This window comes from Mastigoproctus giganteus, chromosome 10, assembly GCF_048544385.1.
Source record: "Mastigoproctus giganteus isolate SK-2022 chromosome 10, ASM4854438v1, whole genome shotgun sequence".
Taxonomy (NCBI): domain Eukaryota; kingdom Metazoa; phylum Arthropoda; class Arachnida; order Uropygi; family Thelyphonidae; genus Mastigoproctus; species Mastigoproctus giganteus.
The window spans coordinates 230591738-230606239 of NC_143584.1; the positions used below are offsets into that span (position 1 = coordinate 230591738).

Genomic DNA, 14502 nt, shown 5'->3' on the forward strand with positions numbered 1-14502 from the left:
TTCAGTTGTGATTCTACAAATTATGCTTGTGTGAAATATTGAAATCTGTATGTTATTAATATGAACATTATTAATACTGACTTTAAAAAAAATTGTAAGTGTTAAACTGTAAGTATCACTGTTTTTCCTTTAAAAAAAAAAAAAAAACCCTATGAACTTTTCCACCTCTAAAAACCATGAAATGATTTATTTTTGATAATCAAGGGGCTAGAAGCAAATCGCTTGAGAATTCAAGCCTTGGGAGAAGATGATGAAGGAAATGTGTACTGGTATTTCTTTGGCACACGCCTGTATAAAGAGGAACCGTACCCAGAATCTATGTATTTAAACTGGTAAGTTGTTTTTTACTTTGGTATCAAAATCATTGTGTATATTTTGGTTCTCGTTGACAACATGGAATCCTCTCTAATTTAGTGGGGGTGGGTAGACTGATTAGTGGAAACCTTTTCCACCAATCAGTCTACAAGATTGATTGGTGGAAAAGGTAATATTCTTAGTGTTATTTTTGTATGAAACATTTTTTTTTTTTTTTTTTTCATATTCTGCATATACCAGAAAATCTATTAAATCTGTAAAAGAATATAGCTTGTTTGGATTTTTTTTTTTTTTTTTTTTACCCAAACCAGTCTTTTCTGTTTTTTGAAATGGTTTTTCCCAAACCATTCAATTCTTATATAATTCCATCTTGATTTCATTTTAGTTAAATATTATGATCAGTCTGATTTGAGTTATTACATTTATTATAAATACTAAATGAAATTATGATTAATTAGGGAAAAGGAGTGGCAAAGAGAGGTTGACAAAACATTTAAGGTAGAAAAGAAGAAGAGAGGAAGGCCACGAAAAAAATTTGGGACTTCAGATGGGGAAAGGTAAGCTTTCAGCAGTTAAATTGTCATTGTGATTACATATAAGTTTTGGAATATCTAATGTATTATTATCTAAAGATTTCTTTAGGTATTTCATCCTGTGTAATCATCATCATCAGCCATTTTCAATCCACTGCGGGATGGCCTCTCCAACAACTTTCCAGTTCCTTCTGTTTTGTGCAACGACTATCCATTTACTATCCACAAACTCATGAATTTCATCTGCCCATTTCCATTGTTGTCCAGGTTTTCTTCTAGCTCCTCTTGGGTACCATTCTCTTATTTTCTTAGTCCATCTGTCATGTCTTCGAGCTATGTGTCCAGCCCAAGACCATTTTAGTTCTTTAGTTTTGATAAGAATGTCCTTTACTTGAGTTTGCTGCCTAATCCATGTGTTTCTCTTCTTATCTAACAGTCAGATTCTCAATATAATTTGTTCCATTCTTCACTGTGTAGTTCTCAGCTTCTCTTTCATTCTTTTGGTGGCCCCTCCGTAGCCAGGTGGGCAGGAGCAACAGTGCGTAGCACACGCTTCTTGATTAGACCGGGGTTCGAGCCTGTGACTACCAAATATGGAGGATGCGGAAAGGTCAGGGAATGACCACTGCATATTCCCGGAGCAATATGGCCTTAGTTGCTAATGCTCCTAAAAAAACAAAATAACAAACAAACAACATTCTTTTCGTGAGTGCCCAAGTTTCTCTTCCATAAGTCATGGTGAGGAGTATACATTTGTTCATTATTTTATGTTTCAGACAAATTTGGATATTTCTTCTCACTGTGACTATATTTCCTGAATGCTATCCATCCAAAATTTATTCTTCTCTTTACTTCCAGCCATTTATCATTATTACAGCTAATGACTTGTACCAGATAAGTAGATGACTACACCTTTTCAATTACTGCTCCTTCAATCATTATATCCCTTTCTGTGGCATACTTGTTCATCATTACTTTTGTTTTAGCTATATTCCTCTTTAGTCCAAAATCCTTACTAACTCTGCATAACTAAGATTTTCCTCTAATTCTTTGGGAATCATGGTTTATGACCACAGTGTCATCTGCAAATTGTAAATGGTTTAGGTACTCTCCATTCACGTTGACTCCTTTCTGCAACCAGTCTAATCCTCTATGCCTTGTCTTTCCAGTACCTGAAACATTACCTTATGCTATATGGAGTCGAATGCTTTCTCATAATCCACAACTGCCAGACAGTGGTCTGGCATTTGTGGATTATGAAATTTTAGATTATGAAAATAAGGGAGAAAGCAAATATTCATTTGCTTTCTCCCTTAGCTGTGATATTACGTGAAGGTGATCCATAGTTGAGAATCCTTTCCTAAAGCCAGCTTGCTCTTTCGGTTGATGCTCATCAAGTATTCTTTCTAATCTGTTAGTAATGACCCTTGTGAACAACTTGTAAATGTGGGATAACAAGCTGATTAGTCTATAATTTTCAATTTCTGATTTATCTCCTTTCTTACGCAGCAAAACTATGATTGCATTATTCCACTCCCGAGGCATCGCACCTTTTCTAATGCATTTTGTGAAGATTCTTGCCAGTTTTTGTGTCGTCTTTTCCTCTCAATTTAACAACAACTTTGCAGTAACTTCATCTTCCTCCACAACTTTCTGATTCTTCATTTTTTTTCAACGCATGTTCTACCTCATCAGGAAGGATATTGCATATGTCGTATGTGTTACTAATTTGTGATCCATCTTCTCCACTACTGGCATCGCGCCTCCGTAGCGCCAGGTGGGAACGAGCAGCAGTGCGTAGCACACGCTTCTTGATTAGACCGGGGTTCGAGCCCGTCACCAAATACGGAGGATGCGGAAAGGTCAGGGAATGACCACCGCATATCTCGGAGCAATATGGCCTTAGTTGTTAATGCTTCAAAAAACCAAATAACAAACAAACTACTGGCATCATTCCCTCGCTCCTTGTATAATTCTCTATAGTACCTTCTCTGCTATTTATAACTACACTATCGGTATTCTTCAGTTTCAATATCATTTGTCTTTCTGTATTACTGCTCATGGCTGCTGATTTAAGTCCTTTATTTTTCCTAATGCTTGTTCTACTTTTCTTGTATTAAATCTTATTCTAAGTCTTATGTCCTCTCTGAATCTCTTTCTAATGGCTTTGCATAACTCAGTATATCTTGCTCTTCATTTGTCGTCTTCGGTTCATCATGAAAAGTTTTTGTTTGTGATTAATTTTTTCTTCTTTGGATTTCTTTTTACCTATAGGTTTCTTGGGCTTTTTCACCTTCAGAAAGTTGTAATATTCCTTGGTGATATCTTGGTCCTGAGCAGTCTGCAGAAGTTCAAACTTGTTCCTAAGTTCCAGTACATAATGCTTTTTCTCCTCTTCTGTTATATCAAAGACCTTTTGTATTCTTTACTCGAGTCAGTTTTTGCCTTTCTTTTCTTACATCTGTATCAAGTGTGCATCTTGCCATTCTGTGATCACTTCCAACGTTTACCTTGTTCAGGATTGCTGCAACATTCACGATATCCTGTGTAATAGAAACATTTAATTTTAAAGATTTTAGTTGTGTTCAGTCACTGCATGTAAGGGTTCACATTACATAATTCCTACCAATGTTTACAGGGAATTTCAAATCAAAATATTACTCCTTTCTTCCATATGATCATATTTATAGATTTTAATAAGGAATCATATTCCAGTAATAGAAAATAAGGCCTTTAGTGCTAAGTGAATGATTAAGCAATTTACAAAGTGAAATTTCTCCAATCAGTGTATTTTCTAAGATTATTCAGGTTTTCGTTTACAGTTATTTAATTTCTGCTGTAAGTAAAGGAATAAGTTAAAAAAAAAAAAAAACCACTTTTTTTATATATAGAACTAAGCTTAATAACACACTAATGTCTTATAACTTGGTCACAGGTAGTAGTAGTAGCAGGGCTCCTGTCTCCACATTGTGTAGCCAGTAAACTGGGAAAATCTTATCCTCCAGGGATTACAGGAGCAGCGATGAATTTTGATTATTACTCTGCATTCAGCATACATTTATCTTATTGTAACCTAAATGATACGGACCATGGCTCATCCCAACATTACTTATGTTATACTCTTCCAAATCTCTGGGTACCCATTCACTGTTGATCCAGAAATGTTTAGAAAATGACTGGTTTGTCTAAAATGTTGAGAAGACTCAGTGAGTAAATCTCTATATCTGGAGATATATTCATTGAAACAGCAATCTAAGCTTGCTGTTTTAAATTTCTTTACGCCATTCTGTCATATTCGTCTCTTGCCTCTATTGAACCTCCAGTTCCACTAATTACCTGGAACTCTTTGACTTCCTTTCTTTGAAACTTTACTTTCTCCAATTCAACTTTCATTACCATGAAGTAATTTTCCTTGGCGATTTTAATGTTGACAACTCCAGCTGGCTTCAGTTTTCTGCTCAGTTAGACCCAGTTGATTGAGATATTGAAGCTTTTGCAATTAATAATAACCTACCATAGATTGTTCATTTATCTACCAGACTGCCATACAATTCTAACTCCACAGCCAACACACTTGATCTGTTTTTCATGAACAGAACTTTCAAGTACATGGTCAAGATCAGTGGTACCCTAGGCACTTCAGATCACAACTTGATGATGGTCTCTTCTCCAGTGGAGCCTGTCTCTCATGGCCATTCTCAGTCTCTTGTTTTCTGGCAATACAAGAATGCAAAATGGAATGATCAATGAAATTTCTATTCTTTTCCTTGGTTGTGAAATTATTTTTTTAGAAATTAATCCTTTATTCCACACTCCACTTTAAAATTTCATCTTTTATTTAAACCTTGGTTTTTCCAATAAATGGTCTCAACCCTTAGCCATAATTATGAGAGCTTCCTTGGACTCAGGGGAGGTACCCACAGACTGGAGATGTGCAAATGTGACCCCAATTCACAAAGGAGGATCAAAGGCTGACACAAGCAATTATAGACCTGTGAGTTTAACTTCTGTTCCAGGAAAATTAATTGAGTGCACTAGTTAAAGAAGCACTGCAGGATCATTTACACAAGAATTCAGTTATAGCTCGGACACAGCATGGTTTTGTTAAGGGGAAGTCTTGCCTGACCAATTTGATTGGATACTATGATGCAGTCACAAAGGAACTGGATGCAGGGAATAACTTTGATATTATATACTTGGATCTTAGAAAGGCTTTTGATACTGTTGCACATGGAAGACTGCTGCAGAAATTGGAGCAGTGTGACATTGGAGGCAAATTGCTGCTGTGGATAAAGCGGTGGCTGAGGGGGAGAAGACAGAGTGGTAATCAATGGACACTGCTCGTCGTGGACTAATGTTATTAGTGGAGTCCCTCAGGGCTCAGTGTTGGGTCCATTATTGTTTTCTGTATTCATAAATGATATTGATGATGGTATATCAAGCTTAATGTCGAAGTTTGCAGACGATACAAAGGTAGGCAGGGTTGTCAAGGACACTACTGACACTATGCTGCTGCAACAGGATCTGGAAAGGTTGAGCAGATGGGCTGAGAGGTGGCAAATGAAGTTTAACATTGACAAATGTAAAGTACTACACATGGGAAACAGCAACCCCAGAGCAACGTATCAACTCTGTGGTACTACACTGACAGTGGTAGAGAATGAAAGGGACCTGGGGGTGGTTGTGCAGGCAGATATGAAGTTCTCTGAGCAGTGCAGAAGGGCTGCAAGAGTAGCTCATGGTGTATTGTCAATGATATACAGGAATTTTTCTAGCAGGGATAAGGAGTTGATTATTCCCTTGTATAAGGCAATGGTCAGGCCACACCTAGAGTACTGTATGCAGGTCTAGAGGCCTCATTTCAGGAAGGATATAGAGCTGCTGGAACGAGTACAGAGAAGGGCAACAAGGTTAGTGAACGGAACGAAGGGTTGCTCTCACGAAGAAAGGCTTAAGTTTTGCAAATTACAGTGTCTGGAGACTAGGCACCAGCGAGGTGATCTGATAAAGGTGTATAAAGCCTTGAATGGTTTAAGCATGCTCAATGCTGATGGGATTCTTCCTCTCGCTCAGAATAATCACCTGAGAGGGCACAAATTCAAATTGAGGAAAGACAGATGTAGGATAGACGTGCGGAAATTTGCCTTTAGCCAGCGAGTGGTTGGTTGGTGGAACAGACTTCCATCCCTTGTCGTGGAAGTTGATAGCCTAAATAAGTTTAAGGCTCAGCTGGACAGGTATTTTGAATGAACAGAGGGGTGAAGTTGAAGTGGTTTTTTTTTTTTTTTTTTTTTTTGGCTGATGCTGCATAAGCTTGCTTTCTTGCATCAAATGCCTCTACTAATGCTAATGGTCTGAGGCTGTTCGAGATAATGTCACATATTGCAATTGGCTTGCATCCAAATCTCTAGGTTCATTTTCTGCCTACCTCAAAGCTTGTAACAGCTAAAGATAAAGTCAACTTACTAGCATCCTACTTTTCTAACTCTTGTATTGACAATCTTGGTAAACCACTTCATAACTTTTTCAGTACACTCCACTCAGTGCCTCCTGTGGTCTAATGTCAAAAGAGGTGCCAATGGTATTTCTTCACTTATTTTCAAAATGTGTGCTTGAACTTACTGCTGTTTAGAATTACTCTTTTACACATTCTTATTCCACTACTGTTTTCCTTCATTGTGGAAATCTGCTGTGATATTTGGCAGTTCCTAAAAAGGTGACAAATCACATCCATCCAATTATTATTGCATTGTGCTTGTCTCTACTCTTTCTAAAGCAGGGGAGAAATTCATTAACTGCCAATTCTTAAACTGTTTTGAAAACTTCCATCGGATCAGGATTTTCAATACGGATTCTGTCAGTTACCCGACTATGCACAAATTTTCTTAGGATTTTACCCAAGGCAGTAAAAATTACTGCACTCTACCAGTAATGCAACATGAAATAATGTTATTTGTCTAGAGTTAATGATCCATCTCTTATACAGGGTGTCTCAAAAATATTGGTATAAACATTTAGGGGAGGTAGGTAACATCTGAAGGAATGTGAATCGCATAGGAACCCATAACCGGAAACGTCACGGGAAAGTAGTACAAGGCACAAGAAGCAGAAATGACACAAGGCACTAATTAGTGGCAAACATTTATTTGACATATTAACAATGGAGTATGAGATGGATGCATTTCATGATGTTACAACAGATGCTCGAAGGGTCCGCCACGAGACACGATGCATGCATGATACCGACGCAGCATAAATTGGTGGACACGGTCGAACACACCTGGAGTTTCTTTGACAGTAGCAGCAGCGCAGATGAGTCTTGCCCCGAGATCCATTTACGTCTCCACAGGCGATTCATCCATGATAGATTTTGTGGGTCCCCCACAGAAAGAAATCAAGGCTCGATAAATCAGGTGAGCGTGGGGGCCAGGCAACGGGTCCACTATGGCCAATCCATCAATGCCCAAAACGCCTGTTCAAATGGTCACGAACACGCCTTCCATAATGGGTAGGCACCCCGTCATGTTGAAACCAAATGTTGCGTCTCACATTTGCTGGAACATCGTCAAGTAACCCTGGTAGAACTTGTTGAAGAAAGATCCAATATTTAGCGGAGTTACTGCGGGATGGTAACAGGTATGGGCCGACTAAGCAGTCACTGACCATACCTGACCACACATTTATTGCGAAGCGATGTTGTGCCGCATTGGGGCACACACTGTGTGGGTTGCCGTGAGCCCACACATGAGCATTGTGCTGATTGAATAAGCCTTCCCAAGTGAAATAAAAATTGCTGAAAAATTCAAGTCGAACGCTTTCTTGGAGAAACCACTGCGCAAAAGCCACATGTGCAGTATGATCTTGGGGGAGCAGTAACTGAACCCTTTGGAGATGAAAGGGTGTAAGGAATCGTGGTGCCAGACACACTGTAATGAGACACTCCTGAGGCAACAGCATATGTGCTGGTAGTAGGATTATTCTGGACGACATTCAACACACTTTCTTCCATGGCATGAGTTCGTGTCGAACGTGGTCTGCCTGCACTACTCCTGTTACCTCTAAATGACCCATGATTGCACAAATTTTGATGCACATGCGCAAACAAATGGTGGTCTGGTACATGTCTGTCTGGGAAGCGTTCTCCATAAATTCGTTGAGCGGCTCATCCATTGCCCTCTGCTAATCCATACACTAGGTGCATGTCTGCCATCTCACAGTTCGTATATTGATGCATGCTCTTCGTGCGCGACTACTGCTTGAATGAGTAAACCAGAAATTTTCCCTCTTGCGAACTGATGAACAGCACAGCACTGTGTACCGACTTACGGTGACGTTTCCGGTTATGGGTTCCTATGCGATTCACATTCCTTTAGATGTTACCTACCTCCCCTAAACGTTTGTACCAATATTTTTGAGACACCCTGTATAGTCCCTTCATCTCAGTCTTCTGTTTCTGCTGCATCTCTGTTCTACAACCAGTCAACATCCATTTACTGCCCAAGTGCAGAAGATGAAATTACTTGTTGGCATCAATTCTGATATCAATTCTTATGTGTTTGGGGGTGCTCATTAAAAGGGGAAAAAAAAAATCAGTGCATAGATGTTGGCTACAGTAGCTGTGGGAAGGTGTGACCACTCATTGAATGGTTAGTGGATCATGACAAGAGGACTACAGAACTGGAGGATGGTCTTATCTGTCAACCTATGTTTACCCAGTGCCTGAAGCAATCCTGGCTACCACTAGTAAGTTGTGACATCAGCTGGCTGTCACTCCATCGTCTGTTGATCCATTGTACTGAGACTGGCAGAATGGAGCTGCTGTGCATACTGGCCATTGCATCGATTAACCCTGAAACTGCCCAGCTTCAGCAGTGTCTGAAATTAGTATTGGAATCGGTGTCGGGCAATCAGTGGTCTTCAGTGATGAATCCTGCTTTTGTCCTGATGACCACCACATACATATGTGGTTATGACCTGGTGAATGCAGTAATCCTAGAGCTGTTGTTGAACACCATATACTGATAGTCCTGATGGTGTTATGGTGTGGTGCCATCAGTTTTGATAGTTGGTTGTCTTTTGTATTCTTCAGTGACAGTCTGACTGCTTGCCACTATGTTGCTGAGATTCTGAAATCCATCACTTTTCACCTTCTTACTGGATGGGCCTGATGCCATTTTTCAGAAAGACAACTCCTTAACGTATACTGCAGTATGTATGTTGGATGTACTGTCTTGATCAGTCGGGTTATTGGATTTTTCCCCCGTTGTGTTGCCCACGATTGGATGACAGCTGCCGTCAGCCAGTCTAGACCGTGGATATTTTGTGGGACCAGTGTGCAAGTAGCTTAGTTCCAAGATGCATAGCTTTACATATCCACAATTATGTTGGATTTACATCAAAATGAACTGTCCATTGTAAACATAATTTTATGTCATTAAATGTATTCAAACATACATATGCAGCTTGTATCATGTGCTCCTTGGCTAACTCTTGGTGCTACAATTTTGTTGTCATAGTGTATCACCATGAACTTCTTCAGCAGTGTTGTGTACAAAAGGATCATAAAGTGCTCAGGAAGGGAGAAGGGGGAGAGACAAACTCTTGGTGTTAAAAATGATTGGGGAGTCATCAGGTATGACATGAAAACAACTCTAGTGTTTGTGAAGGGCAGTATGACAGCCTATTACTATCTATTGAAATATCAGACCTAGTGGTTATGCCATATTTTTGTTGAATATAATGTCCATCCATATACTAGTGTCACCACATTGGCTCTTTAAGCTGTAGATGTTTGCCCATGGCTTACGAGATAACTGGATCTGCTCCTCCTAATTAAACATGTCTGGAACAATGTTCCAGGCATGTTTAATTAGGAGGAGCAGATCCAAACATAATTTAAACATGTACATTGCTAATTTAAAGTTAACTGTTGATCTGTGGCTAAGTATCCTAGTTGCTATTTTAATGAAATCTTTATGTTCAGTTAATTTCATTAACTTAAGCTTAGTATTTTTTAATCCATAATAGTGATGATTATGAAAATGAAGAGTTACTTAAAACTGAAAAGAAGGATTCAAAGTCTAGATGGTCAGTTGTGTGTACAACTAAAGATGAATGGCAAACTTTTGCAGAGAAATTTAAAAACAGCAAATCAAAGCAAGAAAAACAGTTGTATAGGACTATAACAAGAGATTACATTCCAGTCTTGTACCATATAACTTTAGAAAAGGTAAGTGTTAATCCGTATTCTGCATTTTGTAAGATGTAATGTGTTCACCACACTTGTTTTAATTAAAGATGTAAATTTGAGAAACTTAATATTTAAAGTTCTACTTCTGTTTCATCAAGGGAAAAATTTAATTTGTGTGGCATTGAGCCACTTATTGCTGTTTGTTCGATTGTCTGTATGCAGTTGGCCTTCCTACAAGTAACAATGATAAAATTATATATATATTTATTTTATTTTTTGGAGGTATAGGATCTCCATAACTATTTCTTTATGATTAGCAGTTGTTATGGTATACTCATATGCTTTCCTGAGTGTGTTATAATAGAATTTAACATGAAAGATCTCCTCCCTTTTGGAGAGATCAATAGCTAAACATGCTTTATCAGCATGTTAGAGATTTTGCATGGGAAAGCAGCATTCTCATTATCAGTAAGGATCCATCAAAGAAAAAAAAAAAAAAAGAAAGGGATTTAGAATACTTTCTTTTTAATGGAAATTACCTCCTTAGCTGTTTGCATTTGAATGGAATAAAATTAAATACAAAGGATTATAAGTATTAAATATTTAAAATGAAATTTCACAGAGTAAAGTGCACTTCTTTCCAGTGTTTGTTACAGAGACTTTCCCATACTAAAAATATATTGTAGAACCAAGAGTTCAGATGGCAAACTTTTGAATGTCATCTTCAGTTCGTTCATGAATAATAAGAGGGGGGGGGGAGAGTGTTGTGTTGTTAATATATTAAGGTTTTAGTTGCCATAGTGCAACTCAGATGCAGATACAGTCGGTCCTCGTATAACACGTGTTTACATTACACGAATTCGATCATACACGATTTATAAATAGGGGAACGTTATCTTATATAACACGAACAGAATTCGCTTATGCACGATTCACCTGTGTGTTTACAAGAAATGGCAGTCGAACGCGGAATCGCCCCAAATGAACGCAACACGATAGGAATGAAGAGAAGATTCTGAAAATGTATTTATGTGATTTATATCAGTGAAGGGGAAACACATTTCACCATAATAACGTGAAAACCAACACAATTCCAGCTATCGATATAATCGCAAATGCAATTAGATGGAGTTTACTACCAGTTTATAACAGATTCCACTAGCAGAAACGAAACTGGAAATTGTTTTTATTGTTTTATGGTAGTAACCCCCAGAAATGTGCTTTAGTAAAATGTGGGGCGTTAATAATGTATCTCGGCCTTTACGGTGTTGTTTATTCAGTTGCTACATGCGCTCAGCTTTGTTTATGTGTATCAAGCGTGCCTCCTCGTTTTGTAATTGCGCTTTATTCCCTAAAAATTAGTAAAATACTTAAAAGGTGTGAAAAGGAAGCGTCCTGGTGAAGAAACTGCATATTCAGAGAGAAAAATAAAAGCAAAACATCGGTAAACAGAGGCGGACTGGATCAAAAATTCTTACCCGGGAAAATTTATAGTGGCCTCATACTACGGTTTATGGCCAAAATCACACCGGCCTCTGGCCCACCGGGATTTCCCGGGTAAGGCTTATGGCCAGTCCGCCTCTTGTCGATAGAGAAAAAAATATGAAATTGTGAAACGCGTTGAGCGAAATGAAAGACCATGTGATATTGCACGTGCTACAGACCTAAATGAGGCAACGCCGAGAATTACAAAGAATGCGGAGAAAATAAAAACAACTTTCATAGCAGGAACAACTCAAAGTGTAATTAAAATCCATTAGATTAAGACACAAGAATTGGATGAGATGGAACGGCTGTCATCTGTTTGGATAGAAAATCAAACAAAAAACAAGTTTGCTTACGATAGAAGCAAAAGCATTAGCAATATTTTATTACGTAATAGTCGTAATAAAATACGTAAGCATTTTATTACGACTATTTTATTTAATATAATAAATTTTTTATTTAATATAATAAATTTTTTTTAATACAAAAAATACTTTTTGTATTAAAAATACTTTATTATAATATAATAAATAATAAAAAATTTATTTTTTATTATATTATAATAAAAAATTTATTTTTTTATTATATTATAATAAAAAATATATTTTTTTATTACGTATTTTAATCGTTATAAAATACATAAGTGTTTTATAACGATTAAAATTACCCGATTATTTATTGTGTTTGGTAATGTTTTGGTTCCAAATGTGTGTTCAATCTTGGGAGGTCGGCACCTAACCCCACTTTTCCCATAGGGCCTGTTGTTTATATTGCACGAGGGTTTCTAGGAACACAACTATCGTGCTATACGAGGACAGACTGTATTAACAATTGAATGGTTAAAAAAATGACAATTCTTAATGTTAAATTACCCACAAATATGCCTCTGAAACAGTCTCTCAAATATGGAATTTGAATAATATTAAATTTCCAACATACATGTCTGAGCTGCACCATGAGAACTAAAAACTTATATTAACAACACTCTCTCCCTCTCTTATCATTCAAAAATGAACTGAAGATGATATTTAGAAGTTTGCTGTCTGAATTTTGTTCTATAGTACATTTTTATTATGGAGCAAGTCTCTAATGAATACTGGAGAACACTTTCTTCTCTGGGATTTCATGTTAAATACTTTTTAATACTGATAATCCTTTGTATTTCATTATGCAGGCTTGCTCCAAGGAGTATTATATATTTTCTTAGGTCTTTTCAGTGGGACTAAATGGTAATTTTAACTGTGACCTTAACCGATGAAATTTTAAATGACTTGTGGAGAAGAAACATGGGATGGTTGTAAGTTTTCAGGAGTTTGTGGAATCTATGGTAAGTTTCAATTAGTGTGAAAGAGAGTTAGACATATTGAGGCAAATAATAAGTCCATAGTTAAGAAAGTAGTGGGCAGAAGTAAGGGATTATCTGCTTATGTTTGTAAAAAAACAAAAGATATCAACCTTAACTGGTCAACTTCTAATAAAAAAAAAAAATATTTGGCATTTACATGTGAAGAAGTTCTTGATTCCAGGGGAGCCAGTTAGCATTAACAGAGACATATGATGCAAGCTTATACAGTATCAGCCAAAAAAAAAAAAAAAAAAAAAAACTTCCCACTTCACCCATCCATTCACTCCAAAAGTTTGTCCAGTTCTTCCTTGAATTTATTTAAGCTATCAACTTCCATGATAGATGGAAGCTTGTTCCTGTAATCAACCACCTCCTGACCAAAGGCAAATTTGCACACAATCTGTTCTAAAACTTTCTTTCCTTAGTTTGAATTTATGTACCCTCAGGTGCATAATCTGAGCAAGAGAGAATCCCATCAGCATTGAGCCTGCTCAAGCCATTCAAGGCTTTACACACCTCAATCAGATCACCTCACAGGTACCTAGTCTCTAGAGGCTGCAATTTGCAAAACTTAAGCCTTTCTTCGTAAGAGCACCCCTTTGTTCCATTCACTAATCTTGTTGCCCTTCTCTGTACTCATTCCAGCAGCTCTACATCCTTCTTGAAATGAGGCCTCCAGACCTTTATACAGTACTCAAGGTGTGGCCTGACCATTGCCTTATACAAGGGAATAATCACCTCCTTATCCCTGCTAGAAAATTTCCTGTATATCATTGACAAGACACCATGAGCTACTCTTGCAGACCGTCTGCGCTGCTCAGAAAACTTCATATCAGCCTGCACAATTACTCCCCAGGTCCTTTTCATTCTCTACCACTGTCAGTGTGGTACCATAGAGTTGATACGTTACTCTGGGATTACTGCTTCCCATATGTAGTACTTTGGCAAATGTATGTTAAACTTCATTTGCCACCTCTCAGCCCCTCTGCTCAATTTTTCTAGGTTTTTTTTTTTTTTTTTTTTTTTGGGTTCGAGAGTAGCCTGTGCGGCCGCAGCTATTTTGCAGCTCCTGGAGAAGAGAAGTTTTTTTTCTGATTTATTTTTTGTTTTATTAGTTTAAATTGGCATATTTACTTATTTTCTAGAGTAGTTTTATATTCATAGTTACGATACTTAGTTTAACTTGATAGAGATTTTGTGGGTATTACTTAGTATCGGTAACGGTATCAAATCCACGTGTTACAAATTGCAGCTCCGTTGAACGAGAGGTTTTTAACCGTATTTAGCCGATTTATTAACCAATTGTTATATCAATTATTATCTATAACTAGCTATAGACCTAGTCAGGATCCTTAGTTTATTCTAAATTGAGACAGCGAGATTTGGAAGTTAATCAATACTTAAAACGAGTCCGTAGAGGTACCGTTCGTAATTACCGCCATTGTAACATGATACAGCGTATTCGAAATTCGATAGCATTAGCTTTGTATAGTATAGTGCATAATATAATATTGTCAGTTAATCAGTAAATCTATTAATCTTATTAAACTTCATTGTCAATTAAATTGTACTTTTAACTATATATATAACGACTTAGAGTACAAACGTAACAAATAATTAATACATAACTTGAT

At 37.3% G+C, this 14502-nt stretch overlaps 1 protein-coding gene across 1 annotated transcript in view; it reads left to right on the top strand.

The window, feature by feature from the left end:
* The window catches only part of LOC150080022 (uncharacterized), a 219187-nt gene that overhangs the window by 102354 nt on the left and 102331 nt on the right, over window positions 1-14502 (top strand). Inside the window, exons 5-7 of the mRNA XM_090383335.1 lie at window positions 205-332; window positions 774-872; window positions 9876-10077. Coding sequence (XP_090239461.1) covers window positions 205-332; window positions 774-872; window positions 9876-10077 — 429 coding nt within the window. The remainder of the gene's footprint in view (window positions 1-204; window positions 333-773; window positions 873-9875; window positions 10078-14502) is intronic.